The following is a 27514-nucleotide window of genomic DNA, read 5'->3' as shown; positions in this document are numbered from 1 at the left end:
AATCCCTGCATATAGTATATTCCATTAAAATTAAACAGAAGAAGGCATAGTAATCCCTGCATATAGTATAGTTCAGGAGATTACATTAAAACAACCAATAAAATCATAGCAATCCCGGCATATAACTTAGTTCAGGAGATTCCATTAAAACAATCAATTCAGAAACAGTAATCCCTGCATAGAATTTAGTTCAGGAGATTACCAAGAAAACAAATAATTCAATAATAGAAATAAATAGAAACATTTACTAAAAACATCCATTAATAACGCCAACCACCACACAGCTCATCACACAGATCACCACACAGGTCATCACATACTATTGTTTCCTCATCTCCAATAGCCTCAAACAATAACGAAATCATTTTCCAAATATTGTTTCTCAACTCAAACCATCACCAAAACCATACCTATTCTTTCAAAACTCAAAGCCAACAAAACCATCTTTTATTTCCAAAACCATACATTTTCCTCAACATCACATTGCACAACAATAGTAAACTACACACTCAATTCCACCAAGATATATATATTTCACGTAAATATATATATACGTAATCATCCACTCAGGAATGACCACTAATACCAACTATAGTTCACACGTAGTAAAACCAAGAAATTCATTTTTTTATATACTTTAAAACTCATTCCTTAAAACCATTTTTCACACATAACGAATAATTGTGCAATAAGGAAATTTGGTTCGTAAATGAACCATGTGAGATTTACTCACCTCAAATTCCCGCTGCGTCTTCTTAACAGCTCAAAATAGGACTCACAATCGTCCGCCAACTCAAACCATCAATCACCTAACCACATACCTCAACTTAGCACACAATTCATAAAACGCACTTATACGAAGATCTAACGGTCGGATCTTCACCCGTGACCACACTAGGTCATCAAGACAGTCCTACGATCTTTATATCAAAACTATAAGTCCATTGGACGGTCCGATCTTCACAGATCACAAATCGACGATTGGAATCGATCGAAATCGTAAAATTCATAACTTAATCATACGATCTCCAAAATTTACATGCTATATATCGAAATGATCGTAACTACATGTAGAACATTAAAATGAGCAGAAACTGCCCTTGAGACCCCCGGAAGTGGCCGGAAAAGGACGCCGGAGTTAGAGGCAGAGCCGCCGCCGACCACCGCCAAAAGCGTCGGGGCCAGGCTACTCCTCTTCATTTCATCTATCTGAGAAACTTTCATAACTAGAACGAAGTCAGAAAATGAGTGGAAGTGGTCGAAATTACCTAAAACAGTCCGGTTTGGCCGGAATTTTTGCAGAAACCGGTGAGAGCTCCGACGAGCGTGAAAACGTTCACCTCCGGTCCGGGTCTTTTGGAATCTTGATCAGAAACTCAAGGGGACACAAGCCGGGATATTGGTGACCTAGAACTCGGGATATTCCCTTCGCACCCCAGGTCGGCCGGAGAGGAAAAACGTGCTGCCGCCGCCGACACAAGCCACAAGGCGGCGCAAGGCTGCCACAGGAAGCTTCGTAAGAAATATACGAAGCTAAGGGAAGAATTATGGTGTGATTTGGTTGCCGGAGGAGGAAGAAATCAGCCGGCGAAGGGAGGAACAGCTCGGGCGATTTCAGCTCGGGCTGTGTAGCTTCTCGGCCTTGTAGCGCTCTCCACAGTTCATTTTTCACCTCGATGTCTTCTGGGAAATTGTAGACAACGTCAAGCAGAGCAAAATTGGTTTTGAAATCAAGTCGTTTGGTGGCCGGACGAGGGAGATATCGGCCGGAGAAGTTATGCTCTGTTTTCAGCTCGGGTTCGGGGGAGAGAGAGAGATGAACAGTACTGCCGATAGAAATGGAAAACCCTAAATTTGGAAACTTTCCATTTATATATATACCCAATTTGATAACTTTTCCAAATGCTATAACTTCTTCATATGAATTCCGATTTTTGCGTTCCGCATATGCACGAACTCGTATCGACGAGCTCTACAACTTTCGTGAAAAAGTTTCCCCAAATTCCTTACGTAAAAAAAAGTCGATTTTTAGTGACCCCCCTAAATAACGTTCGTTTCGAAAATAAAATCATTCGAAACCAAATTTCTCACGCAACGACATACGAATCACACCCACAATTCATAATTCATATAACTGAACAAATATTGAATTACAAAATATTTAACTGAAATTTCGGGTCTTCACAATGCACACGTGGGTAACCTGGCTCTGATACCTTGATAAAGTAATCTGGGGTTCACATCCAAAACCAATTGGCAATGGATGGAGTGGCCCAAACCCTTATAAACTCATAGGCAATGTCTCATTTTTCCCATGTGGGATGTGTATATTCTCAACAGACTTTACCTATGTCAAAGGTATGATCTCTGGTCTAGTAGTTCAAAACTTCAAATTAAACATGATTAGCTCTTAACCTGTTATGTTCCTTTTCTTATGTATTTGGAAGGGTTACGAGCAAACATACAGTTATACACCTTGACAGTGATGAGACTCTTATGATTGTCAGAGCAAGCAGCAATGAGCGGTGTGTCCCTTGCTATTCAAAAATGTATATTCTGTTCCTTTTTTCCTCTAACCACCTTACTATCAAAATAAGATATGACTCATATGAATGCTTAGTACTTCTAGCACATTAAAAAAAGGATTATGGCAATTTTTATTTCTCATCTGTTCTTGAGAAACTCTGATCGCATGTCTTTACCATTGCGGTGGTCTAGTGGGGTGGCTGATCAAGAATTTGCTGGAGACGTAGCCATAGGCAAGTGGCATGATAATTCTCCTTCCTTGATTTGAGTCTCCAAAATATCATCAGGCTGATATCTAAGGCTAGCTTAAATGAGTTTCGATCCAAACACCGATTTATATGCATGTATTTGCAATCATCTTAGAATATAAGCCTGTATCTTTCTCTTTTCCTTGCTTTTGTGAAGCAGACAAGTAGTAACAATATAACTAGTTCATCAGAGCTGGTGTCGTATGCTGAGGTTGTGTCAAAATTAAATAGCAGTGGTTACGAAGATTAGCTTAGTAAAATCAATAGATACACAAATATTAGCTTATTTTGTAGTATCCTGATACTGATTCTTCCTCAGAGTTTATGAAGAAGTGAGAAGGATTGAATACCTTAGTTTGAATACCAATACATTGATATCTTGAGTATCACACTTCTGCATGTAGAAATACTGATTCATGTCTGCATCCATTGAGAAAGATCAATCTACAAAATCACCAATAAAGAATGTGATGATACGATTGTAGATTGAGATCCCTGTACCGGCATTCATGTGCAGATATCTAAGTAGACCACTCAGTAGACTGTTATTCATGCTTCTGTCACCATGCATTCAGATTGGTCGAGATAAAAACAGGTTCCATTTTCCTTAAACAAGGTATTTGCTCTTGCAGTGATTATTTGAAATACAATTATTGCTCGGCCACTATGCAAAACCCAATCTCTTCCATTGCTGAGATTTCAGCCCAGGGTCCACACTCACTGAGTTTTCAGCCCAAAAATACAACCACTGCACACCAGACCAATCCAGCCCTTGTTCCAACAGGATGAATATAACACATCTGAAAACAATGTTTAGACTTCAAGCTTCAAAGTGTGAGAGCTAGTCAAGAATTCAAGATTTTTCAGGTTTGGTTTACCTCTTGTTCTCAGGTTCTACATATATGTTGCTTTTATAGGGCTGAAATGATTTGCTTCATCATGTCAGTCCCACAAAGAAAATTCCTGCATCCAACACCAGTGTGTGTAAAAAAAATTGATCTTCTGCAGTTGACTACTCCCTTAGGTTATCATTCGATCATTACACATAGTAGATCATGGTTTTGATTTTTTTATACTGGTAGCCAAACTAAAACTTGGTCAATGCTTCAACTAGCCAAACTATTCATATTCCATCTAGTTTGTTAATCTATGTGTTATTTTCTTTATGTGCAAGACTTTATAGAAGATCAAACCATTCTCTTACAGAAACAGATAACTTTTCCAAAGCCGGCCTACTGAAAGAGTCTTTTTCTTCAATATTCATTGTGAGATCAGAATATTGATAACATTCAAGCAAAACAAATGGAGAAGCTTGTTTCTACTAGCTGCTAAAATTTCAGCCCATGCCTGAGACTTGCATATTCCCACACGATGGAAGACCGGGGAAACTTAATTAGCACTCTTCCTTCATCCGACGACATTCCAGTGATTGATCTTGGTGGTGGTGGAGCAGAAGGTCATGATCGAACTCTTATAGCTCAGAAAATACCTGAGGCTTAAAAATGTAGCATTTCTTGCTTCAACTTTCACTTACTCTATGTATGCTTTTATCATCATCCAATTCTAAAGTTTACTCTGCATTGACCAACTTTTAGATTGGTGAATTAATATCGCCTAATTCTTTATTTGAATTTTATTTTTTTTTAGGGTTTTTGTCCATTTACCCTAATTTTATAGTCAATGTTCCCACTTACTCCAGCAACTTTTTTTAATTCCCTTCTACCCTAAACACTCTAAGGATCTATTTCTTTTTACACAACATTTCTATTTTAATATATTTTTGTTCACCTTTTTACCCTTCTGTTAACGACCTAGTCTTTTAGCCCCAGTTTGAAATCCCGAGGTAACGAATAGAGAGAACTTCTGCTTAGAGAGAGAAGCTCTGGTTCTGGTGCGATAGAGAGAGAAGCTCGCAATGGAGAGAGAAAGAAGCAATGTCGCTTTGGATTTCAACAATGTCGCTGCAGCTCGGTTTGAAACGATTTCAATTCCGTTTCTTCGATTTTTTTTTTTTTTGTATCCTTGTTTGCTATTCATCTCGATTGAGTCTGAGGCTGATTTTTTGAATATGAGTTTTGTTTTCCTGTACTTTTTTATTTCCGACTTATTGCATTAATTTTGGTCTGTGTTTCGTGAATTTCATCTTTGTTTTGGTTCGATTTGCTATTTTTCATGCTTATAAGTTTGTTGTGCTAAGTTTTAATCTGTTTCGGTGTGGTAAGTTTGTTGTGATTCTGTTTTGAAACGGTTCAATGTATTCTGGTATTTGTTAATCGTCTATTGCCAGTCAATATTGGTTTACATAGCTGCTTTTCTTCTTTTTTTTGGATGAATTGTTGTTCACGGTGTTGATAATGATGTGATTTGGTAGCTTCTGACATGATTTTGGTCTTTGTGAACCATATATTGCCCCCCAGTAGACCCATACTGGGGGTCAATAGAGGATTGAAAAAGCTGCTTTTCTTCTTTTTTGATACTCTTAGTTGTTACTGAAGTTCAGTAGTACGTGTTTAGTAACTTGTTTCGGTTTTGAAAAGACATTTTATCTGAGTCCCATCTATTGGGGGTCAGTATGTGTCTATTGGGGGGCAATAGTGATTTGATTTTTTATTTTTTTTATTTATTATTTTTGTTTTTTTATATACAGGACTATGGATGCTTCCTTAGCTGTTAAGTGCACTCATTCTGGACAAAGTTTCATGTTTTGTATTAATCAATATATGAGCTATGCTCATTTGTTTGAATACATTTGTGAACGGTTCAATTTTGCTGCAACTGATGATATTGAGCTTCATTATTCGCTTCCTGGATGCGCTATTTTTTTTCTTCGCAATGATGATGATTTCAAGATGCTGTTTAGCGGTGCCAAGATTTACAAGTTGGATTGTGTTGATATTATGGTGTTGAAGAATAGTGTAATTTGCAGCAAAAAAGCTTCTGTTTCATTTGAAGATAGCTGCTCTGGTATTGTGGATGAAGATGATTACCTCACTGAGGCATTTAGGACTGAAGTTCAAAAGTCTTACTTGTCAAATGAGTGGGCTAGTTACATTCAATGTGTAGGGCAGAAATTTCGTGGCGGTTCCCCCGAGTTTCGAGACAAGCTCAGAAAGTATGCTATTGAAGTTGGGTTCAGCTTTGTATTTATTAGAAATGACTGGGACAGAATTCATGCAGTTTGTTCGAATTGGGGAACCGAAGGATGTGAGTGGAATGTCCATGGTTATGTTTTGCCTACAAATGGTTGCTTTATTATTGGTGAGTTGGACAATGTCCACTCTTGCAAAGGTGTTCTTCGAAAACAAAAACATGAGCTTTTGGGATCGAAAATTGTCAAGTCATGTATTGAAGAGGACATTAGCTATAACTTGTCATTGAAGCCAAGGGAAATTATCAGCAAGTTCAAGTTAGCTTATGGGTTTGATATATCATACAAGGTTGCTTGGAAAGCAAAGCAGAAGGCTAGGGAAATGATTTATGGTTCTGAGGCTGATTCGTTTAACATGTTAACATGGTATAGGGAAGCTGTATTTGAGACGAACCCGGGATCTTCTTTTGTTTTGGAAGTTGATTCATCGAGTAATCGGTTCCAGAGGCTTTTCCTAGCTTATGCGGGCTGTGTTCGTGGCTCTGAATTCTGTCTTCCCATCTTGTATGTCGATGGGACTTTTGGGAAGAGTGTCTACAAGGGGCAGATACTTTGTGCAACCGGAAAGAATGGAAATCATGGTATTTTTCTCATGTCTATGATTTTTTATTGGTATTTTTGTTGAAAATGTGTTGCGGCACGCTCCCTCTGGCGTTGCAGCGGCACACTGCAATCATGTTTGGACCCCCAATAGACATATATTGCCCCCCAATACACGTTCATTTTCTTCTGATTTCTCTCCCCTTTTTGTTTCTATTATGTTTATTGTTGTTTTTTTAATTCTTTTTTGTTGAAAATGTGTTGCGGCACGCTGCAATCGTGTATTGTCCCCCAATAGACGTCTATTGACCCCCAATATAATCACTTTTTTTTCCTGTTTTCTGTAGGTTTCTTTCCTCTTGCAATGTGTGTCTGTGATTCTGAGACTGATGCTAATTGGTCCTTTTTCTTCCAACACTTGAAGAACTTGCTGGAACCTCAAGGTAGAAAGATCACTTTTATTAGTGATCGCGGTGTTGGACTGTTGAGTGCTTTCGACAAGATATTTCCTGGTAATCTTCATCTTTTCTGTTACAAGCACTTGGTGCATAACCTTATGACTAAATACAACGGTAAAGGCTCTTGTATTTTGAAAGATGATGTTAAAAAGAAGTTTTTTGAGTTGGCATATTCATGCACTGAAAAGGAATATCGTTTTCATTTGAGAGAGTTGAGAGAAGTTGGTGGTGCTGATATTATAGATCCGTTTCTTGCTGATCTGCCTGTTCAAAATTGGTGCCGTGCTTTTTTCCCTGGATGCCGTTATGGAATTATGGCTAATAGTATAGCTGAATCTTTTAATGCTTGGTTTGCTGTTGAACGGGAGATGCCAGTGTACACTATGCTTGATCAGACTTGGATTAGGGTGATGCAGATGATGGGTGAGAGGAGAGACGAGGCACAGCTTTGGACCTCGCAACTTACTCCTGTTATGGAGGGTCGTTTGAAAGAAGGTATGGAGAAAGCTTGCCGTTCCAATGTGCATTACTCCCATACAAATGTTGCTCATTGCTTTTCAGGTCAGGGTTCCTGCTGGTTCCTTTCGCCAAACATTTCTTCAGAGCTTTTATGTGGTTCTGGTGTGATCTGTTTTCCTGCATCACCTCAGTCATTTTTTTCTCCATACTCTCAATTTTGTCATCAGCAACAGTAACCTTTTTCCAAAGCTCCCTAATATGGTTTGCAAGCCCCTCATTTGCTTCCAATAGTTTCTTCATTTGCTTCTCCATTTCCTGTTTTTCACCATTGTCTTCAATCACTCTATCCATTTCTTTTAGCAGAACTTTCATGTTACCAGTAAGCCTTATGGTCTCCTCTTCCTCGTCTTGGCTCGCTTGGGGAACCTGTAACCAATAAAACAACACTTGAATCAAAAAAATAAGAAAAAACCACTAATGTCTATTGGGGGGCAATAGATGTATATTGGCCCGCAATAGACACCTTATGAACCCAGTAATGGGGGCCAATAGATGACTATTGCCCCGCAATAGACACCTTCTGAACCCAGTATTGGGGGCCAATAGATGTCTATTGCCCCCCAATAGATGTCTATTGCCCCCCAATAGACCATTTGTTCAATTCCACTATAATTGCTAACTTACCCAGTTGTTGAAACTTGGTGTTTCTTGCTCCTCCTCCGTATCCGACAAATTGATGTAGCAATGTTCTAACCAAGGCCCATCTTTTATCAACTCCTCTGGCCAGTCTGGATTCTGATGGAGCTTCTGCAGGTTGAACAGCTCCTTTATCGACCACCTCACAAATCTCGGTTTCTCATCCTCCATTCCTGGAATCCAGTTTCTGATCTTGGTCTTCTCCAAGAACCAGTACTGTTACCAAAATTATATTTGTCAGTAAATGAATAACAGACAACCGATACGTGTCTATTGCCCCCCAATAGACACGTATTAACCCCTGTATTGGGGGGGCAGTAGACATGTATTGGGGGGCAATAGACCAGAAAATTAGTATTGTACTTACATATATGAGAATGATGCAGCCAGAAAGAGTCGTTGGATGATCTTTTCGGTACCTCTGAAGGCCATCCAGCAGAAAATCTAGTACCATCTTGGCCCAATTGAAACTGTTTATGTTATCTATGTCTTCACAAGCGTTGATGAGGTCCCATGTCAAGGTTGTTGATGTCCTGCTGAAGAAGAATGCATTGAAGAGGTACATGATAAGCAGTGCCGCAATTATCTTAGGATCAGCGTTCTTCTTCTTGCCGAGCTCCTTGCTGAGTTTGTTTTCCAGATCAGGTTTTATTACTATTTCTTTCCTCATGTTGACGTCAAATATCGAAGATGCCTTCCATTCCTCCTTGAGCACCTTCTTGCTCAGGTCCCATTCAATACCAGTTGTTGGCAGGTCAAACAATTCATTTATGTCCTGCAATGTTATTTCCATTTTTGTCTCCCCAAACACAAACTTGGCTTTTTTAACATCAAAGTACTTCAGTATAATCTCCAAGTCGGCCTCATGTTTGTGGAGCTGAGTTTCTGTAAGCTTCTTCTCATAGAATGGTCTGATCATCCCCCAAAATACAGTAGTACTCAAAATATCCCAAGCCCCTTTAGGTATTTTCTCTCTATATGTGTCAATCAATCTCCAGAAAGCACTTAGAGTGCATTTCTGTTGCTTCCACTGGATCTTTGCCTTTTCTGTTGTCTTTGTGTTCCTCCTTTCCCCTTTCTTTGTCTTTTCCTCTTTCGTGTTTGACTTTTCCCGTTTGATCTTCTTTTTCGTTGGCTGTTCGGCCTCGTCTTCATCATACTCTTGTTTCTTTTTGCTCCTTAGACTCCTTGTCTGCACATAAAACCTTTGTGTTGTTTCTCGGTCATCATCCTCCTCCTCCTCTTCCTCCTTCTCTTCTTCTTCTTCTTCTTTTTGTTCCTCTGTTTCTTCTCCTTCTTCTTGTACTTCTTCTTCCTCCTCTGTTTCTTCTCCTTCTTCTTCTACTTCTTCGTCATTACTAGAAGTTTCTTCTTTTCTTCGTGATGACTTCCTAGACTTTATCACTTCCATCCTTTGCCGAAGTGTTTGTTCTTCTGATCTTTGTGTTTCGTCCATATTTTCTTCAAAGATGCAGCTGAATTGTGGTCGTTTGGTTCTTGGCATTCTGCTAATAAAGGAAAGAAGAACAATTCATTATTGCACATCCACAGTCAATTACTGAACCCCATTAAACATCTATTATCTCAAAACAATAGCCTCTATTGGGGACCAATAGACATGTATTGGTCCCCAATAGAGATATATAATCTCCAACAGAAGCTTCTATTGGGGCCAATAGATGTCTATTGGCCCCCAATAGCGGCATCTGTTTTGGCATAATAGATGTCTATTGCCCTAGTAGACATCTAGTGTCCCGAAACAGAAGGTTCTTTCGGGGCAATATACATCTATTGGCCAACAACAGAAGCCTGTATTGGGGACCAATAGACGTCTATTGCCCCAATAGACATCTATTATCCAAAAACAGAAGGTTCTTTCGGGGCAATATACATCTATTGGCCAACAAAAAAAGCCTATATTGCAGGGAAATAGACGTCTATTGCCCAATAGATGTCTATTGGCCCCCAATAGAGGCATCTGTTTTGGCATAATAGACGTCTATTGGTCCCCAATAGAAGCTTCTATTTTGGGGCAATAGACATCTATTGCCCTGAAATAAGCTCACAATACATGTTCATTTTCATATTTTTCAATTTTTGTGCCCCCGGTTAACATAAAATATGAATTTGTAATAGATTTGAAACCGAAATCCTAGATTTTTCTAATTTTGAAACAGGAAAATATTATTTTTCTCATTTGCCCACTCGATTAACCAAACCTAGGCTATGAACAAGTTCAATCTCACAGAAAGGTAAAGAATCTGAAACTGAACAGAGATTTCCACTCACTTTCTATAATACCGAAGCCGGAGAACGTTGAATCGACGCCGGAGAACGTTGAATCGCCGCCGGAGTTGGTCTAGATAGCAGAGTTGGTGGAGAAACTGCGAATCGAGAGTGAGAGAGAGATCGAGAGCGAGAGCGAGTGCGAGAGAGAGAGCGCGTTATTTTTTTTTTTTTGAAACTGAAAAATGGTGGAAAATGAACCTCCATAAAGGAGTTGAAGGTGGGTAAAATTGTCTTTTTCACTCAGGTTTGGGTTAGTGGGAACAGTTTTTTCTTTCTGGGGCAACTGGGCCAAAATTTCCCAATTTTGGGGCTGATGGTCATGGACCCTTTTTTTTATCAATAGAAATTCATTAATAGAAGCACAGTTACAATTTACAAGCAACTTTAGGGCCTTAATGTTTTAAAACCTTTCCTGATCAGGACAAGTAAAAACAGAGTTTTGTCATTTTGGCTTTGTTTCTAGTGACTAGCTATGACGTTATTGATAAAGTAATTTGGGGTTCGCATCCAAAACCAATTGGCAATGGATGGAGTGGCCCAAACTCTTATAAACCCATAGGCAAGGTCCCATTTTTCCCATGTGGGATGTATATATTCTCAACACGCCCCCGCACGTGTGGCGAATTTTCAAGCCATACACGTGGACAATTTTTGGGTGTCGTGGAGCCCGTGTGGCCGTTAGGCATGCACACGTGGATAACCCGCTCTGATACCATGATAAAGTAATCTGGGGTTCGCATCCAAAACCAATTGGCAATGGATGGAGTGACCCAAACCCTTATAAACTCATAGGCAAAGTCTCATTTTTCCCATGTGGGATGTATATATTCTCAACAGTTATTTAGTTATAAACAAAGCTGGCCATGAGCCCATGATAATGACCTGTTACCATAAAATTCTTCTCCATATTTGGATGGACCAATGCCAAGCAGAAATCATCTGCACAATCCTATAAGACATTCAAGCATTTTTACTACATTCAACTGGTTCTTTTGTCTTACATGCTTCAATTGGCATCCATTTAACATATATAGTCAGATTCTATTTAATTTATTTATATCTGTTATTTTTTTATGTGCAAGAGTGCAAGACTTTGTGGAAGAACAAACCATTATCGGACGGAAACAGATATTTTACTTTTCCATAGCCGGCCTTACTTATGAGATAGTAGTTCTCTTCAATATTCATTGTGAGATCAGATTGAAACACATCAAGCAAAACAAATGGAGAAGCTTGTTTCTAGCTGGTACAATAATGTTCAACCCCTGCCCGAGACTTACATATTCCCACCAGATGCAAGACCGGGGAAGCTTAGCACTCTTCCTTCATCTGACAACATTCCAGTGATTAATCTTGGTGGTGGTGGAGCAGAAGGTCATGATCGAACTCGTATAGTTGAGCAAATACTTGGGGCTAGCCAAGAGTTCGGGTTTTTTCAGGTTACTAAGGCTCGCTTCAAAATATAGCTTTTCTTGCTTCAACTTTCACTTACTCTATGTATGCTTATATCATCATCCAATTCTAAAGGTTATTACCATGAATTATGTAGGTAATCAACCATGGCATATCAGAAAATTTGTTGCATGACACCATGGATGTGTTCAGGGAGTTTTTTGCTTTGCCTCCAGAAGACAAGGCAAGCTTCTTCTCTGAGGACCCCAACAAACTCTGCAGGCTCATAACTAGCACCGGAAATTATGACAGGGAGAATGTTCATCTTTGGCGCGATGCCCTTCGACACCCTTGTCACGCTTTAGAAAAATTCATTCCACTTTGGCCTCAACAACCGCTTAAATATCGGTAAGGGCCACATGACCTATATGTCGTCAAATTAACTAGATATTCATGTAATAACCGCTAGAAATCTATGACATTTCAGAGAGCATGTTGACAAATGTTCCACCCAAGTGAGGAAAGTAGCTTTGAACATTTTAGACTCGATCAGTGAAGGACTTGGGATTGGATATGGGCACTTCAGCGATGAACTTAGCCAAGAGACTCTACTCTCAGTTAATCATTATCCACCTTGTCCAGATCCAAGTTTGACATTAGGAATAACTAAACACTGTGATCCAAACCTCATCACAATTTTACTTCAAGGGGATGTACATGGCCTTCAGGTTTTTAAGGATGGGAAATGGATTGGTGTGGACAGGGGCGGAGGGAAGTAGAAGGCTATATGGGCTCAAGCCTAGACAATATTTTGGGCCAAAAACTCTGAAGTGTGTGTGTGTGTGTGTGTGTGTGTATCTACCTTCAATTAATTTTGAAATTCCATCAGAACCAGCCAACGTGGAATTTCAATATTTTGGGCCAAAAACTCTGAAGTGTGTGTGTAACGTGGAATTTCAATCTGGGAGAGTAGAGGTGGTGGGTTTCCGTTTTTGATTCTTTGGACTTTTGTGGTGGGTGTAATGCGATGAACACCCAAAAGTTTCAAATCTTAGACTCTGTTCCTGCCTAGCTAGTCTCTCTCTAACTATGGCAAAGCGCGTCTACCAACTCTGGAAAGGAAGTAATGTAAGCCTCTGTTTTTTTCTTAGGGCTCAAATTTGGATCTTATACTGGAATTTCATTTGGATTTGTTGGGTTTCGGAGAATATTAGTGGGGTTTTGTGGATTTAAGTGGTTTTTGTTTAGGGTACATTGGGGAATTGGGTGAAATTAGGTTTTTTCTTTTTGAAGTTTCCGTTAAGTTTTTGCTTGGTTGCATATTGTGGATTTCAAGAAAGTTTTGAACTTTGGGGAAGTTCATAGAGTTTGGGTGGTATTGGTTTCTGGGTCTGTTTGTTTGTTTCTCTTACTACTTACACTCTTATGGGCATTCGTCGAGAGCCCGTGAGTCCATGATGTCCGGCAATGACCCCGAGCTGTGTCGGTAATTTGGGGTTTTAAGTTCGATTTGGGGATCACAGATTCACTGATTCACATAAACTCTATATTTCATCTTCATGGAGATTTAAATTTCGATTTGGGAAATTAGAGTTGCTTTTGTTTGTTTAATTGTTTGTTTGTTAGATTGTGGGCAGTGGCGGATTTTGATTACAGGACTTGACCTTTTGTGTTTTGGGTCTTCGTTGTTCTTGCTGATTTATACATTCCCATATCTGGGTTTCAACTTTCAAGGTTAGCACAACTTTTGGAATTATTCTGTTTAGGTTCATATCTTTCATGATATATCGCATTGGCTTAAAGTTGTGAGTATATACCCATGCATTTCTATACATTCAATTTTGTATAGAAAGCTGTGAGCTGTTGTCATTGTACCAAAAAAAAAAAATCTATAGAGAAATTAGTCTAATTTAACTGATTGTCTAATTAGCCTAGACAGGTTTTGGATCCTGGATCCGCCACTGGGTGTGGAACCTCTTCCACAAGGACTAGTGGTTAACATAGGCTATCAGTTACAGGTACGTCACCAATTTTTGTTATGCTTTAAATCGTAGACATCAATCACTCTTTATAATGACAATTAATTTTGGTCTACTTGGGAGTTGGGATGCAGATCATAAGTAATGGCCGGGAAGCTGAAGTGTGCTGAACATCGAGCAGTGACAAATTCAAGTAATGCTCGGACATCTGCTGCATTTTTCATTGCACCTTCCCAAGATTGCCATATACAACCTGCAACAGCTCTTATCAATGCAAGTAATCCTCAAATCTATAAGGGCTTCCAATACAAAGAGTTCCTTTCCAACTACCTAATGAAGCAGGGCAACACCGAAGTTGTACTTGAGCCCTTTAAACTCCAAATTTAGCTAGCTGTTGATGTTCATGGAGTGAAGAGGGGATCGAAAAAACATCAAGATTAGTGCATATGAATAATGTCTTGTTGCTTTATGTGGAAGAAAAGACAGGCAACTAGTGGAACTTTATTTGTAGCCAAGCTACAGCTTATGGTTATTTTGGTAATGTACGTTTATCTATGACTTCATTCACGTCTATATATTATGAAGATGATCAGAACCATACATGAGGCATATAAATCTGACCATTCAAAATTCACTGCAGTAAAACATTGCAACTACAGTAAACATTAAGAGTTTAAATTTTAATATAAGTTACTGATAATCAAGTACAGATAATGACATTGTAAATTGATTACTAAACTAAAACTGTACATGTAGGAACAGAAAAGATCATTAAAGATCATCAAGTCATCACAAAGGTGCTGCAGCTGCTCATGCAGCAAAACTTTTCTAGTGAAACGGTGACAGAAAGCTATCTCTGAAAAATATAGCGGGACAATCCTTCGGGGTGAGTATCGAAGAGTTTTCCTCAAAAAATATCTTTTCGGTTCTCTGCCCCATCACATCTAACATTAGAAGACGTTTGTTCTCATTAGAGAAACATAGGGGTTCAAACAAATTGCAAATCCACTTGGAAGATATTGTAAATTCACTCGGAAGAAAAGAAAAAATTCAGTCGAACATATCTGACATTATTTTGTTGTCTTTTGTTCTTCTCTTAATTTGACATCCTTAATCAATCAATGCTTTCGTGGCAAGATTAGGGAGCCAAATTGGGGTTTTGTCATCGGTTTCCCATACTATATCCCTTTTCCGAGATTGCTCAGTTGTAAGCTATGGCCATGCAAGCTCGGGGGAGTTCCATATGATCAAAGAACTCATTATGAGCATCAAAAATCAAAACCGAGTTACAATTAACACTAGAGATCCGAGAAGCATTATGTTCCATAATAATCTGGTCTAACCAATAGAAGTAGCCATTGATGAAAATGCCTAGCCAATTGAACACCAATTCAAACGTTCACCCACATTCTTTGGTTTTTAACTCCAACTTTCTCCACCGGTCAGCCTGGTAGTTACACTTCTGAACATGACCACAAAATAATTAACTATATTTTTAGAAGAACACGGACTTCAATTACCATGTGAAATGAATGAGACTTGTAAAACTAAGCAGGGATAATTCGATGACTTCGGTTACCATGTGAACATGAGACGATATTAAAAGATCATGCTCAAGTTGTGCTATTGCTCACGGACCTAAAGCACATACTGTTTTTACTTCTGCTTTGCCCAAGTTTTGAAAGAGATTTAAGTTCGATCGAACCAAGCACACCAAAACAACAAATATTATTATTTTGGTTCAGTACGAACAAGTTATTTTTAGCTTCCTGAAAGATTATGATACGGTTGATACCTCGGTACCCTTCCCTTCAACAAAAGGCCATTAGAAAGAGCATTATGACTGGTGATGGGAGCACATGGTGCAGACGATGCATAACTACATAACATTATGTACCTACACAATCACCTTTCCCAAATCTACAATCTGCCTCGGAAACTGCTTCAAAGTTCACACAGTAACACAAAGTCGCTTTCTATTATCATGAACATCTTTTGTTGTGTTTTTTGTGTGCATATTTGTTGAGGCTTCTTGCAAGCTTACAATTTATGAAAACCAAAATATGTTTGATTTCAATTTGAACTGTAAGAAAGAGTTTGATTATAGCCAAACAAAAATTTACATGACAAAAGTTAACAAGCAAATATAACAAAGTAAAGGCCTTACGCCCTTTCACGAGCGGCTGTCTAATTGGGGAAAGATGGAATCAACAAAAGCATGGTGCATCGGATCTGATAGCCACAGATTGGCTACATGATGATGAGATGAGGTGTTTCGGTGAACTTCTTCAATGAGCCAGATGGTGGCTTCGGCTTTACAGGGATGAATAATGGCATCCAAGGGCCTGTATTCGTCTTCACTGCCGATCCTCAATTGGTCCCACTGTTTTAGCTGAATATTGGTGAGATAATGCAAAGGTTGTCCATAAAGCTGCTTAATGGATTTCCCTAAACCCATCCATGAGGTAAACGGAATAACAGAGCCACGGTGTGTTGGGATTGGGACGTGCTTCATGTACTCCTGATACATCTCTGCCCTTCTCATCAGAGCATCTGTAATTTAAAGCAGTTTTAGAGAACTTAGGGCTCCAATAAGGAAACAAAGCTATAAAATCAATGCAACAACAACGTATTCATTAAGGGAATGATCAAGGTAGCTTGAAAGGGATATAACAACTTCTCAAAATGGAATATACAGTAACGTATTAGCCACTCGTGATTTGCAACTTTAACTATAAAGATAGCTCCAAATATTGCAACAATAACTATAAAGACACCCCGGTGTAGATTAAGGAAAAACAAACTTGCTGGCATTAATCCTAGGAGCAAAAAATGCTAAACTACTAATCCATTTACCGAAACAAATGGCATTGCACAGCTTGGATCAGGGTTTTTTACAGATTGATGATTTCTCCATGGCATTAATGAAAATAATCTAAACACGCTAAATGGGTATGATGTTCCATGAATAAATTTCTCCAAACTCACCAAGTCAAGACATTTCTGAGAAACTTACTGATAACAAGCTCAATCGGACTACGGATTCATTAATAGTCTATGAAGAAACATACATCCAATGCAGGCGCAAAGTTACAAGTAAATCTGAATCACAATACGATTTAACTTTTATTAAGTTGACTAGTTTCAGCAAGACAATGTTCTATTGTGCAATTACCTTCAGATGTTAACTGCTTGCTAACATACTCAGTAGTGACTTCCATCTCTGCATCTGAGGAAGACGAGTCATCTGATGATATAACATCAACCTGGTCATTTGATGGATGTGACCTCTTCATGGTCTACAGACTGTAAACCTGCACACAAAACTTATTTAGCATTAGCATCAGTTAAAGCACCAAACAAACCGTAAGTCAAGGCTCCGCAGAGATCCATAAGCACCACCCACCCAACATAAATCATTAGTGAAATAAATTAGCTACTTCAAAGGTTTTCTATCAACACATGATCGTTTATTTTTGGCACCAATCTGTACAAGAAAAGGCAGTAATCTTCAATTAGATTCAGTACAACACCCTTCCCTTCAATTCAATCTCATCACTGACCACATCATTACAAAATTCATTTCAATCATAACCTAATCCTACACAGCTGTCCTCTTGCCATTTCATTAAACCAAACAGATAAATCTACTATGAACCCTGCCACAGCATGGCCTTGAACACACAAACATACAAATTAACAACCAAAAACACTGAAAATAAGAAATCTGAGACAGAGTTCCTCATGGTTTAGGGAGCAAATGAGTCACTCTAGATACAACAATTCTTTGTCATCTTCATAGTTCATACAAAACAACAAATAGATTTATTGATTTCATCAATTCAGTCATCTCTGCAAATCTGCCTAACCAATTTGCATGCAGTTATGAAACATCTAACAAACACAAACATTCTTTCATCCTCCACATCATCCAAATCGCAAAAAAAAAGAAATGAACTTTCCGAATTTCTGTTTCTGGGTCTTACCCAAAATCAAAAAAAGAAAAGAGCCCAGTTGCTGGAGAGCAGAAAGCTTTAGAAAATAAGAATGCCCAGAAAGCAAGAACAAGAAACGAATCACAATTAGCAGAAAGGTGACGAGAGAGAGAGAGAGAGAGTGACCTGTGATTCTGTGAACGCCGAAAGAGAATATAAGTCTGTTGTCTGCGGTGATGTACAAGGGTCAAATTTCACGAAACGGGTCGAGTGAGCAAACGGTCCACTGTGCCACAGCTGCTGCTGAAATAGCTATAAAAGGATACTGCCAATTTCACTACGCCGCAGTTTTTTTTTTTTTATTCTCCTATTACAAAATTATTACTCGAGCTTGACCAGAGAGGCACAAAATTATTACTCTACCATTCTACCCTAGGTAATATAATTGATCTAATTATATACTAGCCTCTTAATATGTGCGGTCAATTGATTTTTATTTTTATTTTTTTTAATTTAAAAAAATTACAGTAGTTTCTCTCGTGATGTTCCTCATTTTTTCAATAGAGGTATTGCAATATTTTAAAATATGATATAGTCAATTGATTATCTTATCCTCATATAAAAATAATTTATTTATTAATATCTATATTATGTGATGACATATATGGTAGTTCAAAAATGTAACCATTCTCTTAAGAATTGGCTTAATTATATAAGATATACTAGCATTTCTCCACACATTGTAAGTTTTTTTTTTTTTTTTTAGAAAAAAAAGTTAGTTATTGTGGAAAAAATAAAATGAGAGAGAGAAAAGTGGGTTGTGGACTTGTGGGTACTTTTTTTTAATAATAATACATTTTTTAAATGTCTTAATTATTCTTGTGATTTAATTAATTTTCAAAGTTTATTAATCTTCTAAGATCAATTCTGTCAAAATTTTAGATTTTGACTAATAGAACATCTTCTCTTAATATATATATATATATATATATATATATATATACACAGATCCTATCCAGAGCGGAGCTCCTCTTTGAAATTAACGTGTGAAGTTCGAGTTTTGAGTCACTTTTCGGTCGCATATCCACATCTCGACCGTTCAGTTTTTAGGTACTAGTGTATAGATCATCTCTGCAAATTTTCAGCCAAATTGATGATCGTTAAGGTATCTAACTCGCTTAAACCAATGGACGGACTGAATCTGTCAACGTGAACCGTACTAGCTTTAAGGCAATTATCAATGCCTTAACGATCATCATTTTGGCTGAAAATTTGCAGAGACGATCTATACACTAGTACCTAAAAATTGAACGGTCGATATGTGGATATGCGATCGAAAAGTGACCCAAAACTCGAACTTCACACGTTAATTTTCAAAGCGGAACTCCACTCTGGATAGGATTTGTATATATCGGAAGCGGCATGTGTTCATAGTTTAGGCTGATATATATAATTCATTCAGGTGATAATATGTTTGTTTTTAATTGGTTCTATTTACATAAATTTATTTTCTTTTATCTCGTGGCAAATGTTGATTGTGTATTGGACGATCGAGACTATGCAATAGTTAGGGGGCAAAGTGGGAGTTGAGAGAGTTCTATTTGTAACTTATTTTATTTTTTTAAGGGCAGCCGTACTGAAGATTAAAAAAATCCCTGGACAAATGTCGATTATGTACCGGACGACCAAAACTATGCCATAGTTAGGATCTCATTTTCTTCTCATTTTTCAAGTATAAGAGTCAATATATGATATATATCCTAAGTTCAATTTTCTAATTTTATTCCAGATTCATAAGGTGATAGTGCACATTAACTTTTTGAGCTCCTCCTCATTTTTCGTAATCTCGCTTTTATCATTCATATATAATCATAAAAGAGAATCTAGTGAGTCAAAAAAGATTAGAATCATGAGGCTAACATTTATTTTTTTAATTTTTTTTTTTATGCCTCAAATAGAGGTTCACGAGTCAAAAACTGATAATAGGTTGATTAGTGAATGTAAAACCTCTAGCTTTACTTTCTTCCAAATTGCAACTTGCTAGCTAAAAGTGTACGGTTTAGGGTTTAGGAATGCCCTAAATCTCAAATTGCAAAATGGTCAAACTAAATGGACCAATTTTTGTCATTTTCATAAGGATTAAATTCTGTTTAGTCCCTTGAACTTTAGGACTAAAATCAGTTTGGTTCCTCTTTCTGAAAATCGATCTCAATGGTCCCTATACTATCAAATGATATCACCCGAGTCCAAAATTTGAGTTTGACTCCAAAAGTGACGTCAGCTGCTAACTTGGAGCAGACATAGGGCCCCACTTTTCATATTTGACCCTTCAAGAAGGGTAAAATGGACATTCTGCCTTTGAACCTTCTTCTTCAACTTCAATTCGATCAAAACTAGGATCGAATGTGTTAGGCTAGCTCCTCCTCCTTTTTCAATTCAATCCCCAGACCCGATCATCCACCTAATCCAGATCCTCCCCTACACGTTCCTCCAACCACCTCGCCTCCGTTTTTCTTCTAATCACACTCCTCTCTTTTCTCTACACCCGCAATTCCAACTGACCACCCCAATACAGAGCACGACTGCCACCGCCCCACTCCAAACCCTCCTCGACCTCATCAACTTCCAACAAAATCCCATACCTATGATATCAAACTGAGCTCAACCTAGACAAAATCCAATTTTCCAAACTGCTCCCAATCACATACATAGATTTGGGATTCAATCCAAAACCCTAAAACAAGAACTGAAACAAATAGGAATGAGGGAGGGAGGAGAACACCTATTTACAGAGAGCGGGGGCCATCTTATTTGTGAGAGTACATAATTCATAGACATAATCACCAGTCACTCACTTACCCCCATTCTCCAATTTCTTGATCAATAGCCTTGTTAGCAGCCTTGAGATCTTTATCAAATAACATATCCCATTTCCCATCCCACTTGATAAAAAAAACTCAGTATCTTCATTGAATGACCCGAAATTATATCAATCGGATTCAAATTCCGATTGTTCACCAAACAGCAGATGGAACAAGAGCTCTCCTTCAAATCAGAATCAGCTCCAATTTTCGGCCAAGGTTTCGACTTCAACGCAGGACAGGGCACTTTGAAGGGAATGTTGAGCCACGTGTCGACGATCTCAATGGAGGATTTCGGCGCCGTGAACATGCCGGAGACAGGAGGACGTTGGAGCTGGGCGTTAATGGCGTCAGACAGGGAGAGACACGTGGCCGCAAAGACTTCAGGGAACTTATTGGTTAAGGTCGCAATGCCGACGCCTGTGCTGCAGGCGATAAGTCCGTGAGTTTTGGTGTTGGCAGCAAGGAGGAGACACAACGGTTATGGAGTAGTAGGAGGAAGTGCCGAGGTCCTCGACGTCGATGTTGAGCGAGCCGCTGCTGGGATTTGATTTTGATTTTTAATTTCTGGTATGTGAATTTTGGTTAAGTTCATGGTGGAGGTGAAGAGAGAGAGAGAGAGAGAGAGAGAGAGAGAGAGATGGAAATTGGGTTTTGGGGCTTTGATTAGGGTTTGGGATTGGGATTTGAAGATGGAAATTGGGTCGAAGAGATGGATTGAGAAGAAGAAGAAGAAGAAGAAGAAGAAGAAGAAGAAGAAGAAGAAGAGGAAGAGAGATGAGGAAAAGAGTATGGGGTCAAAGGCTGAGTCAAAGGTAATAAGGGGTAGTTTGGACATTTCATCCAAATTAGGGTTAAATACTGAAAAGTGGGGTCCTATGTCTGCTCCAAGTCAGCAGCTGACGTCACTTTTGGAGTCAAACTCAAATTTTGGACTCTAGTGATGTCATTTGAGAGTATAGGGACCATCGAGATTCATTTTCAGAAAAAGGGACCAAACTGATTTTAGACGTAAAGTTCAAGGGACTAAACTAAATTTAATCCTTTTCATAAAGGGGGGTGAAATTTGCACACCCCAATTTACATTCTACACACCCTTTCTAATTTTTTAATATTTTCTTATGTCCTCTCATATTTGTTTCCCACATTACCCTTCTTCTCCCAGAAGTTTTCCATTCTTCTTCCACAACTCTGCCGGTGATTATGATAGACCATTCCATGAGGCAGTGAAACTGGAAGTGATGAATTGGAGAAATTGGACTTGTTGTTGTTGTTGCCGCCATTATTGTTCATCAACCCAACATTTGAGACCTTGTAATTCAGTGGCCCAGAAGAGCTGGGCACAAAACCCATTTTCCCATTCAAACTAGAACCGCCGGAGAACCCCAAATTGGGACCGGAAACGCTACTTTCGATGTGGTCGAAACCGGAACCCTGATCAACGATACCCAAACCCCCATTGCCATCAAACTCAAGAGAGTTACTGTTGTTCCCACTCTGCAATAGCTGCTTTAGCCCAAACTACGCGTCGTCCACGTTGCCTGAGATCCACCGGAGTAGCGACTGGTCTTGACCCGGAGACACCGCCGTTTCGGACAGCATGGTCTCCAAGTCCTCCAATCCAAGCCCGCTGTATCTCCCGCCGCCCGATCCGGTCACGGCCTCCAGACCGCCGCTGGGAATCGACTGAAGCTCGCAGGTCCACTCATCCTTGCTGCTGCTGCTGCGCGCCGCCGCCGTGTCGGGCTCGGGTCCCACCGACGAAGTGTCCTGCAGAAGCGGCGTGGTGGTGTTGTCGTTGCCGCCGCCGTTGAAGGAGGAGGAGAGAGTTGGTGGGCTCGGACTTCTTCTCATATGAAGAACAGAGGTCTCTAATGGCGTCTCACTCTCCTCCTCTTGACGCCTTGGTTGTTCCTTCTGAAGATTACCACCAGGTCTTTCCCTCTTAATCTCTAAATTGGTTTCTGAATTCGCGATCATGAAAATCATTTCTTTTCTTTAAAATTTTTCATTGAAATTTTCGTGCTTGATTCTTGATTATCGAGTAATTAATTCTTGATTTATGTTGTATTGCAGAGTGAGTATGTTTCTGACAGAGACAAAAGGCGTCAATTCGTTTCTGGGTTCGTTGCTGACGAAGCTGTTGTTGATGAAAAGGTCCTCTATTTCACGTTTTCATTTACAGAATTCTGGGTTTCTTTTGTTCTTTGTTTGTCTGAGATTTTTGGGTCTGCTTGATTGTGGTTCAATCCAAAAGGAAAAAAAAATCTTCATAAAAGATTTACATCAATATAGACAACTGTTCAATTTCTGTAGATGTGAGAAGTTCTTGGTGTTCTATGGTCTGTGAGATCGTTCCAGGTGTTAGAGAGGAGGATTAACTTGTGGGAGAAGAAGGGTAATGCGGGAAACAAATATGAGAGGACATAAGAAAATATTAAAAAATTAGAAAGGGTGTGTAGAATGTAAATTGGGGTGTGCAAATTTCACCCCCCTTCATAAAAGGTTCTTGTTCGTTTTAAGTTCTCTCACTCCTTCATATGCTGAACTAAAACCGCCTTTTCACTTTTCTTAGCCGAAATGCTCACAAAGTTCCATAATCTCACTGAGTCACTAGAGCTTCCAAGCTAGGTCAAGAATTTTTCGAAAATAAATCTATAAACTCAAAATCCAACAATTAAATAGCAAACAAAATGTAATATCCAAAATATATCTATTTACATAATAAGGCCGAATATGTTACAAACCGAAATTTGAAAGAATAAGCTAAAGATGTTTCAAATTAGAGCTATAAACTAAGAGCATCTCTAACATAATACTTAAGTGAAAGTTTAAATATAATTTTTGGTAAATAGTTAGTTATATTTACCTATGGATTTTGCATAGTTATATTTATATGTAATATTTTATGTTCTTTGCCCTTTATCAAGAAAACAATTTGTGATTTGAGAAAACACTTGAAATATCTAATATTGCTAGAGAAAAATTATTAAATCTATAGCTATTGTTAAAGATGCTCAAAAGATGTTTTACACTAAAAGTTAAATTAATAGAGTTGGAATGATCGACAAAAATGAGAGATTTACTGTTCCTTAACCTTGAGGTAATTGTATTGTTACATATAATGTTATAAGCTTTTTTTCATCCTATAAATATTTTACTCTTAATGATGATTAACACATTAAGCTTCATTAACTATTTCCCCAACACAAGCAGTATAGAAAGTCCCAATTAAAATCTCTAGCATCAAGTTAAAAATCACCATATCAAATTCATGCAATGTTTTCTTGTTGTTAAGTATATAGCAAGCCCACCCAATAAATCTTTCTATTATATACTTAACAAAAAATGATGGCATACCAATTGTCTTGTCAAGAGTAACAGCCAAACTCTGAAGCCATTGGTTGAACACACCGTCAGCCTGTGTCAACCAATAAGCAATAATAAGCCAATGTCACCCACAAAAGACATGTGAATATTAGAGAGAGAGAGAGAGAGAGAGAGAGAGAGAACCTTCGTGTCACTCTTCTCAACCTCAAGACATATATCTGAGCAATACTTCTTTTCTTCTAAGTTGTGATTTAAAATCACCTCGAGAAGTTTTGTTCAAGTTCTTTATGAGTCTATGACCTTCACCTTTTAGCAAATCGATAGCAACAACAAAATAAATTATAGTTGATTTCAACATTAAAACTAAACGAATTAGGCAGCAGGAGAAAAACATACCAAATGAGCTGAATATGCAATCACACAATCTGGCAACCCACCAAGCAAACAATTTCCTAAACCAGCCTTTCGCAGATGAAGACAATCATTCTCAAATACTGAATTTAACTAGCAAGCTTCCAGCATTAGATGATGATGAGCTAGAATTCCATGACAATCCTTCAGCACCTGATGAATAGACAAGAATACGTGGATAAAAATTAGAATGAGAAATATAAAGGAGACAGTTTACTACTAAATCTTCACACTAGTTGCACCAGCCATACTTGGGCCCCAATATAACGAGGTTAAAAGAAAAGATTGGTTCCTCTAATAGGTGCAGGTTTGATTTTCTTATACCTCCAGGAGTGCTTCTTCGCCTATCAAATTCAGGTAACTATTAGGTCCATAATTACCTAATAATTATTCCCCTAATCTTCCACTTTTGCTTAACCTTTGCTTTTATTTATACATATCTGTTATGTTTTTCTTATCATGATAGGAAATAATGGAGAAGCTTGGAAATACACGAAAAAGTCAACTTTAGCACATTTTCCTATTCCAACTAGGAGAAACCGAGCTAGACAAGAAAGGACGAGAGGCAGCCTGACCAAATGAGCCAAAATTTTACAAATATATTTTAGACATCCTGAGGATCACTTCTTATGAAGAGTATAAGAGCCGGTTCGGAGTGGAAGGCTTTCAAAATATCAGTGAAATTTTCTGCACTAGAAGATGAAAACTGTAAAACTGAACCTGTACAGATTCCAGCAGCTTTTTCAGGTAAACCATGGTGAAGTAAGATCTGAAATTTTACCAGGATAATCCGCACTCATGAAAGAACATTTGGTATGAAGAAAGTGAAGGCCAATTCAAAAGCCTTGGTGAAAATTTAAATTGAAAGAGGAAAATTCGACGAAGGTACACAAAAGGACGAAAGGGGTCGACGCCGGTTAACCCCGGATTCCGGCTAAATTGGCCAGCCAAGAGCATGTGTGGAGGACAAGGAAGGGCTGTTGAATAGCCTTAGGGACTTTAGGTAGGAAGATATGGTGTATGTTGTTTTGAAATTCAAAATTTGAAAGATGACAAGTGGTCCATCCTTCTACGTCTTACACATTTGTCTCTTATTTATTGTCTTGTTCCCTTGCAATGACCCTCGTACCCTTACTTTATCTCCTCTATCAAAATATATATGGGCCTTTAAGTCATTTTTATGTGGATTTAAAGACTAGATCCACATTTTATGCTTACACATTTGTCCATTATATCCAATCCTTCATTTTCTTTGATCTCCACCCTCCATTCATCACTTTTGGCCTATATAAAGAACCTCCCCCCCCCCTCTCACTTTGGATGTTTTTCATGTCTTTCTTCATCCATTTCATCTCCTTTATCTCTCCATTTCCTCTCCATTGTCCTTAGTTCTTCATTTATAGTTCATAGTTTTTAGCTTTTGTGTAGAGAAAGGTGTATAGCTTCTTAGGTTTGGTTCTAAAATCGAAGAGTCTATACATCTTTGATCAATAACAACTTTTATTTTCATACATTCAAGCCTTTTTTCTTCATAGTTTTTAAGATTTTTGTGAATTTGTATGGCAATTTGGGTTTGAAAGAACTAAAATTTCCATACTTCGAAACATCTCTCACTAGTTTTGCATCAAGGGCAGCCAAATAGAGTTCTTGAGGCTTTGGTTTGGTATCAAAAGTACCAAACCAATAGGTAACCAACCACTTTCTCCACTCTTCCTCTCTTTTACTTGATGGTTACTATGTTTATGGCTTTGACGTATGTAATTATGGATTGTGAGTAGAATAAATTTGTGGCTAGGCCTTAGCCCTAGCCAAACTCATGTGTAAAACAATATGATGCCATGATTTTTTTTATGAATATGCATGTTTTGAATCCTTTAGCTACTTTACTTTAATGCTTTCTTACATGTGTTTTTGGATTTGTCTCTAGAAGCATGTTGTAGGAATTAATGAAATTAGAAACTTAAGCTTGACAATCTTTTGTAATTGAGAAGCATGGGTAGCTAATAGGATGGTGCTCTAGCTAGCTTATTCTTACAGGAAGAAATAGATTGCTTGGATTCCTTACCTTAAAATTAATGCTTGTTCCATGATTTTAAGAGTCAAGAGGCCTTAGGCTTTAGGCGTCAAGGCCGTTTTATGTGTTAATGAATGTAAATGGGATAAAGGTTGTGTAATCTAGCTTTGCTTTCGAGACATGGTTAGGTTGCATGATTACTTGGTATCTTGATTTCTCTAGCGAAAACCGAGGGGGAATTTATCAAAGCATGTTGTTATTTTAAAATGGATTACATTATATGTATGAGGGGGGCTAGGGGCAAAGGCTAAACTCCTATTTATCTCATTGATCAAAATCTCTATTTTATTTTTATTTGCTTACTTTATTTTTGTGCACTTTTATTTTGTTTGCGTAAAAATTAAAGAGCTAAATACTGATTACTATTTTGTAGTTTGGGTCCAAAATCAATTCAGTCCCTGAATTTCTAATTTCATCAAGAACACCCCTGCGCTTTCAATTTTGATATAATAGGTCCAATTTATTAGACTTCCGACAATTGAGTCATTTAACTTGTTGACGTGGCTCATATATGGCCTATATTTTATGATGTGGTATTGAGGTGGCCTGCATAGTCAATTTAGGAGTGAGATCCACTATTAGAAATCTATCAAATAAATAGTTTTTCAACAAGGAAAATGCTTAAGATCCCAAAATGTTATACAAAAAACTTATACCAAATGAGGTGGCATGTGCCACATCATCATCTTAATCCTAATAATTGCCTGCATGTCTTCCTATTTTGTTCTTTTTCATTTGAAATAAAAATCAACAATTAAAATTTTTATTTTGATAAAACACCTCCAGAGTCCTCCACAGTGAAGATGACCCACCATAGGCATAACCATAACCATGAAATCATGGATATAATCATAGACGAGGACAAAATTATAGATAAGAATCCGATAAAACTGTCAAAGAAGGGCAAATCATGCAAATGCACTTTACTATTCCTCCGGCTTCTAATCCAAAGCTAAGAATCCTTGCTGCATCGACATCTTCCTTAACTGCCTTAATCAATAGTTGAAGATTCGAAGGTCGATGCTTCTAATTTCTATAGATGAGCGACATCTTAGTTAGATTACATGACTTGTTTCAATTATGTTTAATTTTTTTTTCTCTTCTCAAAAAAAAAAAAAAGTTTAATTTTTCAAGGCTAGGTATCTATAATCATCCTCCTCTTTCTATA

At 38.1% G+C, this 27514-nt stretch overlaps 3 protein-coding genes across 5 annotated transcripts; 1 reads left to right on the top strand and 2 right to left on the bottom strand.

Moving 5' to 3' along the window:
* Positions 1-8218: 8218 nt before the first annotated feature.
* Positions 8219-10421, bottom strand: LOC121052824 (nucleolin-like). The gene is made up of 3 exons (XM_040518712.1): positions 10365-10421; positions 8495-9583; positions 8219-8291 (listed from the first exon to the last, which is right to left on the bottom strand). Exons 2-3 carry the CDS (start codon positions 9577-9579, stop codon positions 8219-8221), a joined length of 1158 nt encoding a protein of 385 aa, XP_040374646.1. The 5' UTR covers positions 9580-9583; positions 10365-10421.
* Positions 10422-11536: 1115 nt separating this feature from the next.
* On the top strand, positions 11537-12535 carry LOC112200079 (flavanone 3-dioxygenase 2). The gene is made up of 3 exons (XM_024341093.2): positions 11537-11803; positions 11914-12164; positions 12244-12535. Exons 1-3 carry the CDS (start codon positions 11588-11590, stop codon positions 12533-12535), a joined length of 759 nt encoding a protein of 252 aa, XP_024196861.2. The 5' UTR covers positions 11537-11587.
* Positions 12536-15781: 3246 nt separating this feature from the next.
* On the bottom strand, positions 15782-17980 carry LOC112199876 (protein RDM1). 3 transcript variants are annotated; one of them, XM_024340851.2, is made up of 4 exons: positions 17857-17930; positions 17142-17222; positions 16911-17049; positions 15782-16288 (listed from the first exon to the last, which is right to left on the bottom strand). In XM_024340851.2, the coding sequence occupies exons 3-4, from the start codon at positions 17029-17031 to the stop codon at positions 15909-15911; spliced, it is 501 nt and encodes a 166-aa protein (XP_024196619.1). In that variant the 5' UTR covers positions 17032-17049; positions 17142-17222; positions 17857-17930; the 3' UTR covers positions 15782-15908. The 3 variants fall into 3 exon arrangements, with proteins under 3 accessions (XP_024196619.1, XP_024196617.1, XP_024196620.1); XM_024340849.2 differs by lacking the exon at positions 17142-17222 and having other exon boundaries at positions 17857-17980; XM_024340852.2 differs by lacking the exon at positions 17142-17222 and having other exon boundaries at positions 17722-17857.
* Between the last annotated feature and the right edge of the window lie 9534 nt (positions 17981-27514).

Source organism: Rosa chinensis, chromosome 4, assembly GCF_002994745.2.
Source record: "Rosa chinensis cultivar Old Blush chromosome 4, RchiOBHm-V2, whole genome shotgun sequence".
Lineage (NCBI taxonomy): Eukaryota > Viridiplantae > Streptophyta > Magnoliopsida > Rosales > Rosaceae > Rosa > Rosa chinensis.
Note: the sequence above shows the minus strand (reverse complement) of the source record. Positions and strands in the feature narration are given on the sequence as shown.

Bases quoted from the DNA above. Each gene is read 5' to 3' on its own strand.
- LOC112199876 (XM_024340849.2), bottom strand. From the start codon at position 17,031: ATGAAGAGGTCACATCCATCAAATGACCAGGTTGATGTTATATCATCA. The intron at 16,289-16,910 runs GTAATTGCACAA...TTTAAATTACAG, and splicing joins CAAGCAGTTAACATCTGAAG to ATGCTCTGATGAGAAGGGCA.
- LOC121052824 (XM_040518712.1), bottom strand. From the start codon at position 9,579: ATGCCAAGAACCAAACGACCACAATTCAGCTGCATCTTTGAAGAAAAT. The intron at 8,292-8,494 runs GTACCGAAAAGA...TTTTGGTAACAG, and splicing joins CTGCTGGATGGCCTTCAGAG to TACTGGTTCTTGGAGAAGAC.
- LOC112200079 (XM_024341093.2), top strand. From the start codon at position 11,588: ATGGAGAAGCTTGTTTCTAGCTGGTACAATAATGTTCAACCCCTGCCC. The intron at 11,804-11,913 runs GTTACTAAGGCT...TGAATTATGTAG, and splicing joins AAGAGTTCGGGTTTTTTCAG to GTAATCAACCATGGCATATC. The intron at 12,165-12,243 runs GTAAGGGCCACA...ATGACATTTCAG, and splicing joins CAACAACCGCTTAAATATCG to AGAGCATGTTGACAAATGTT.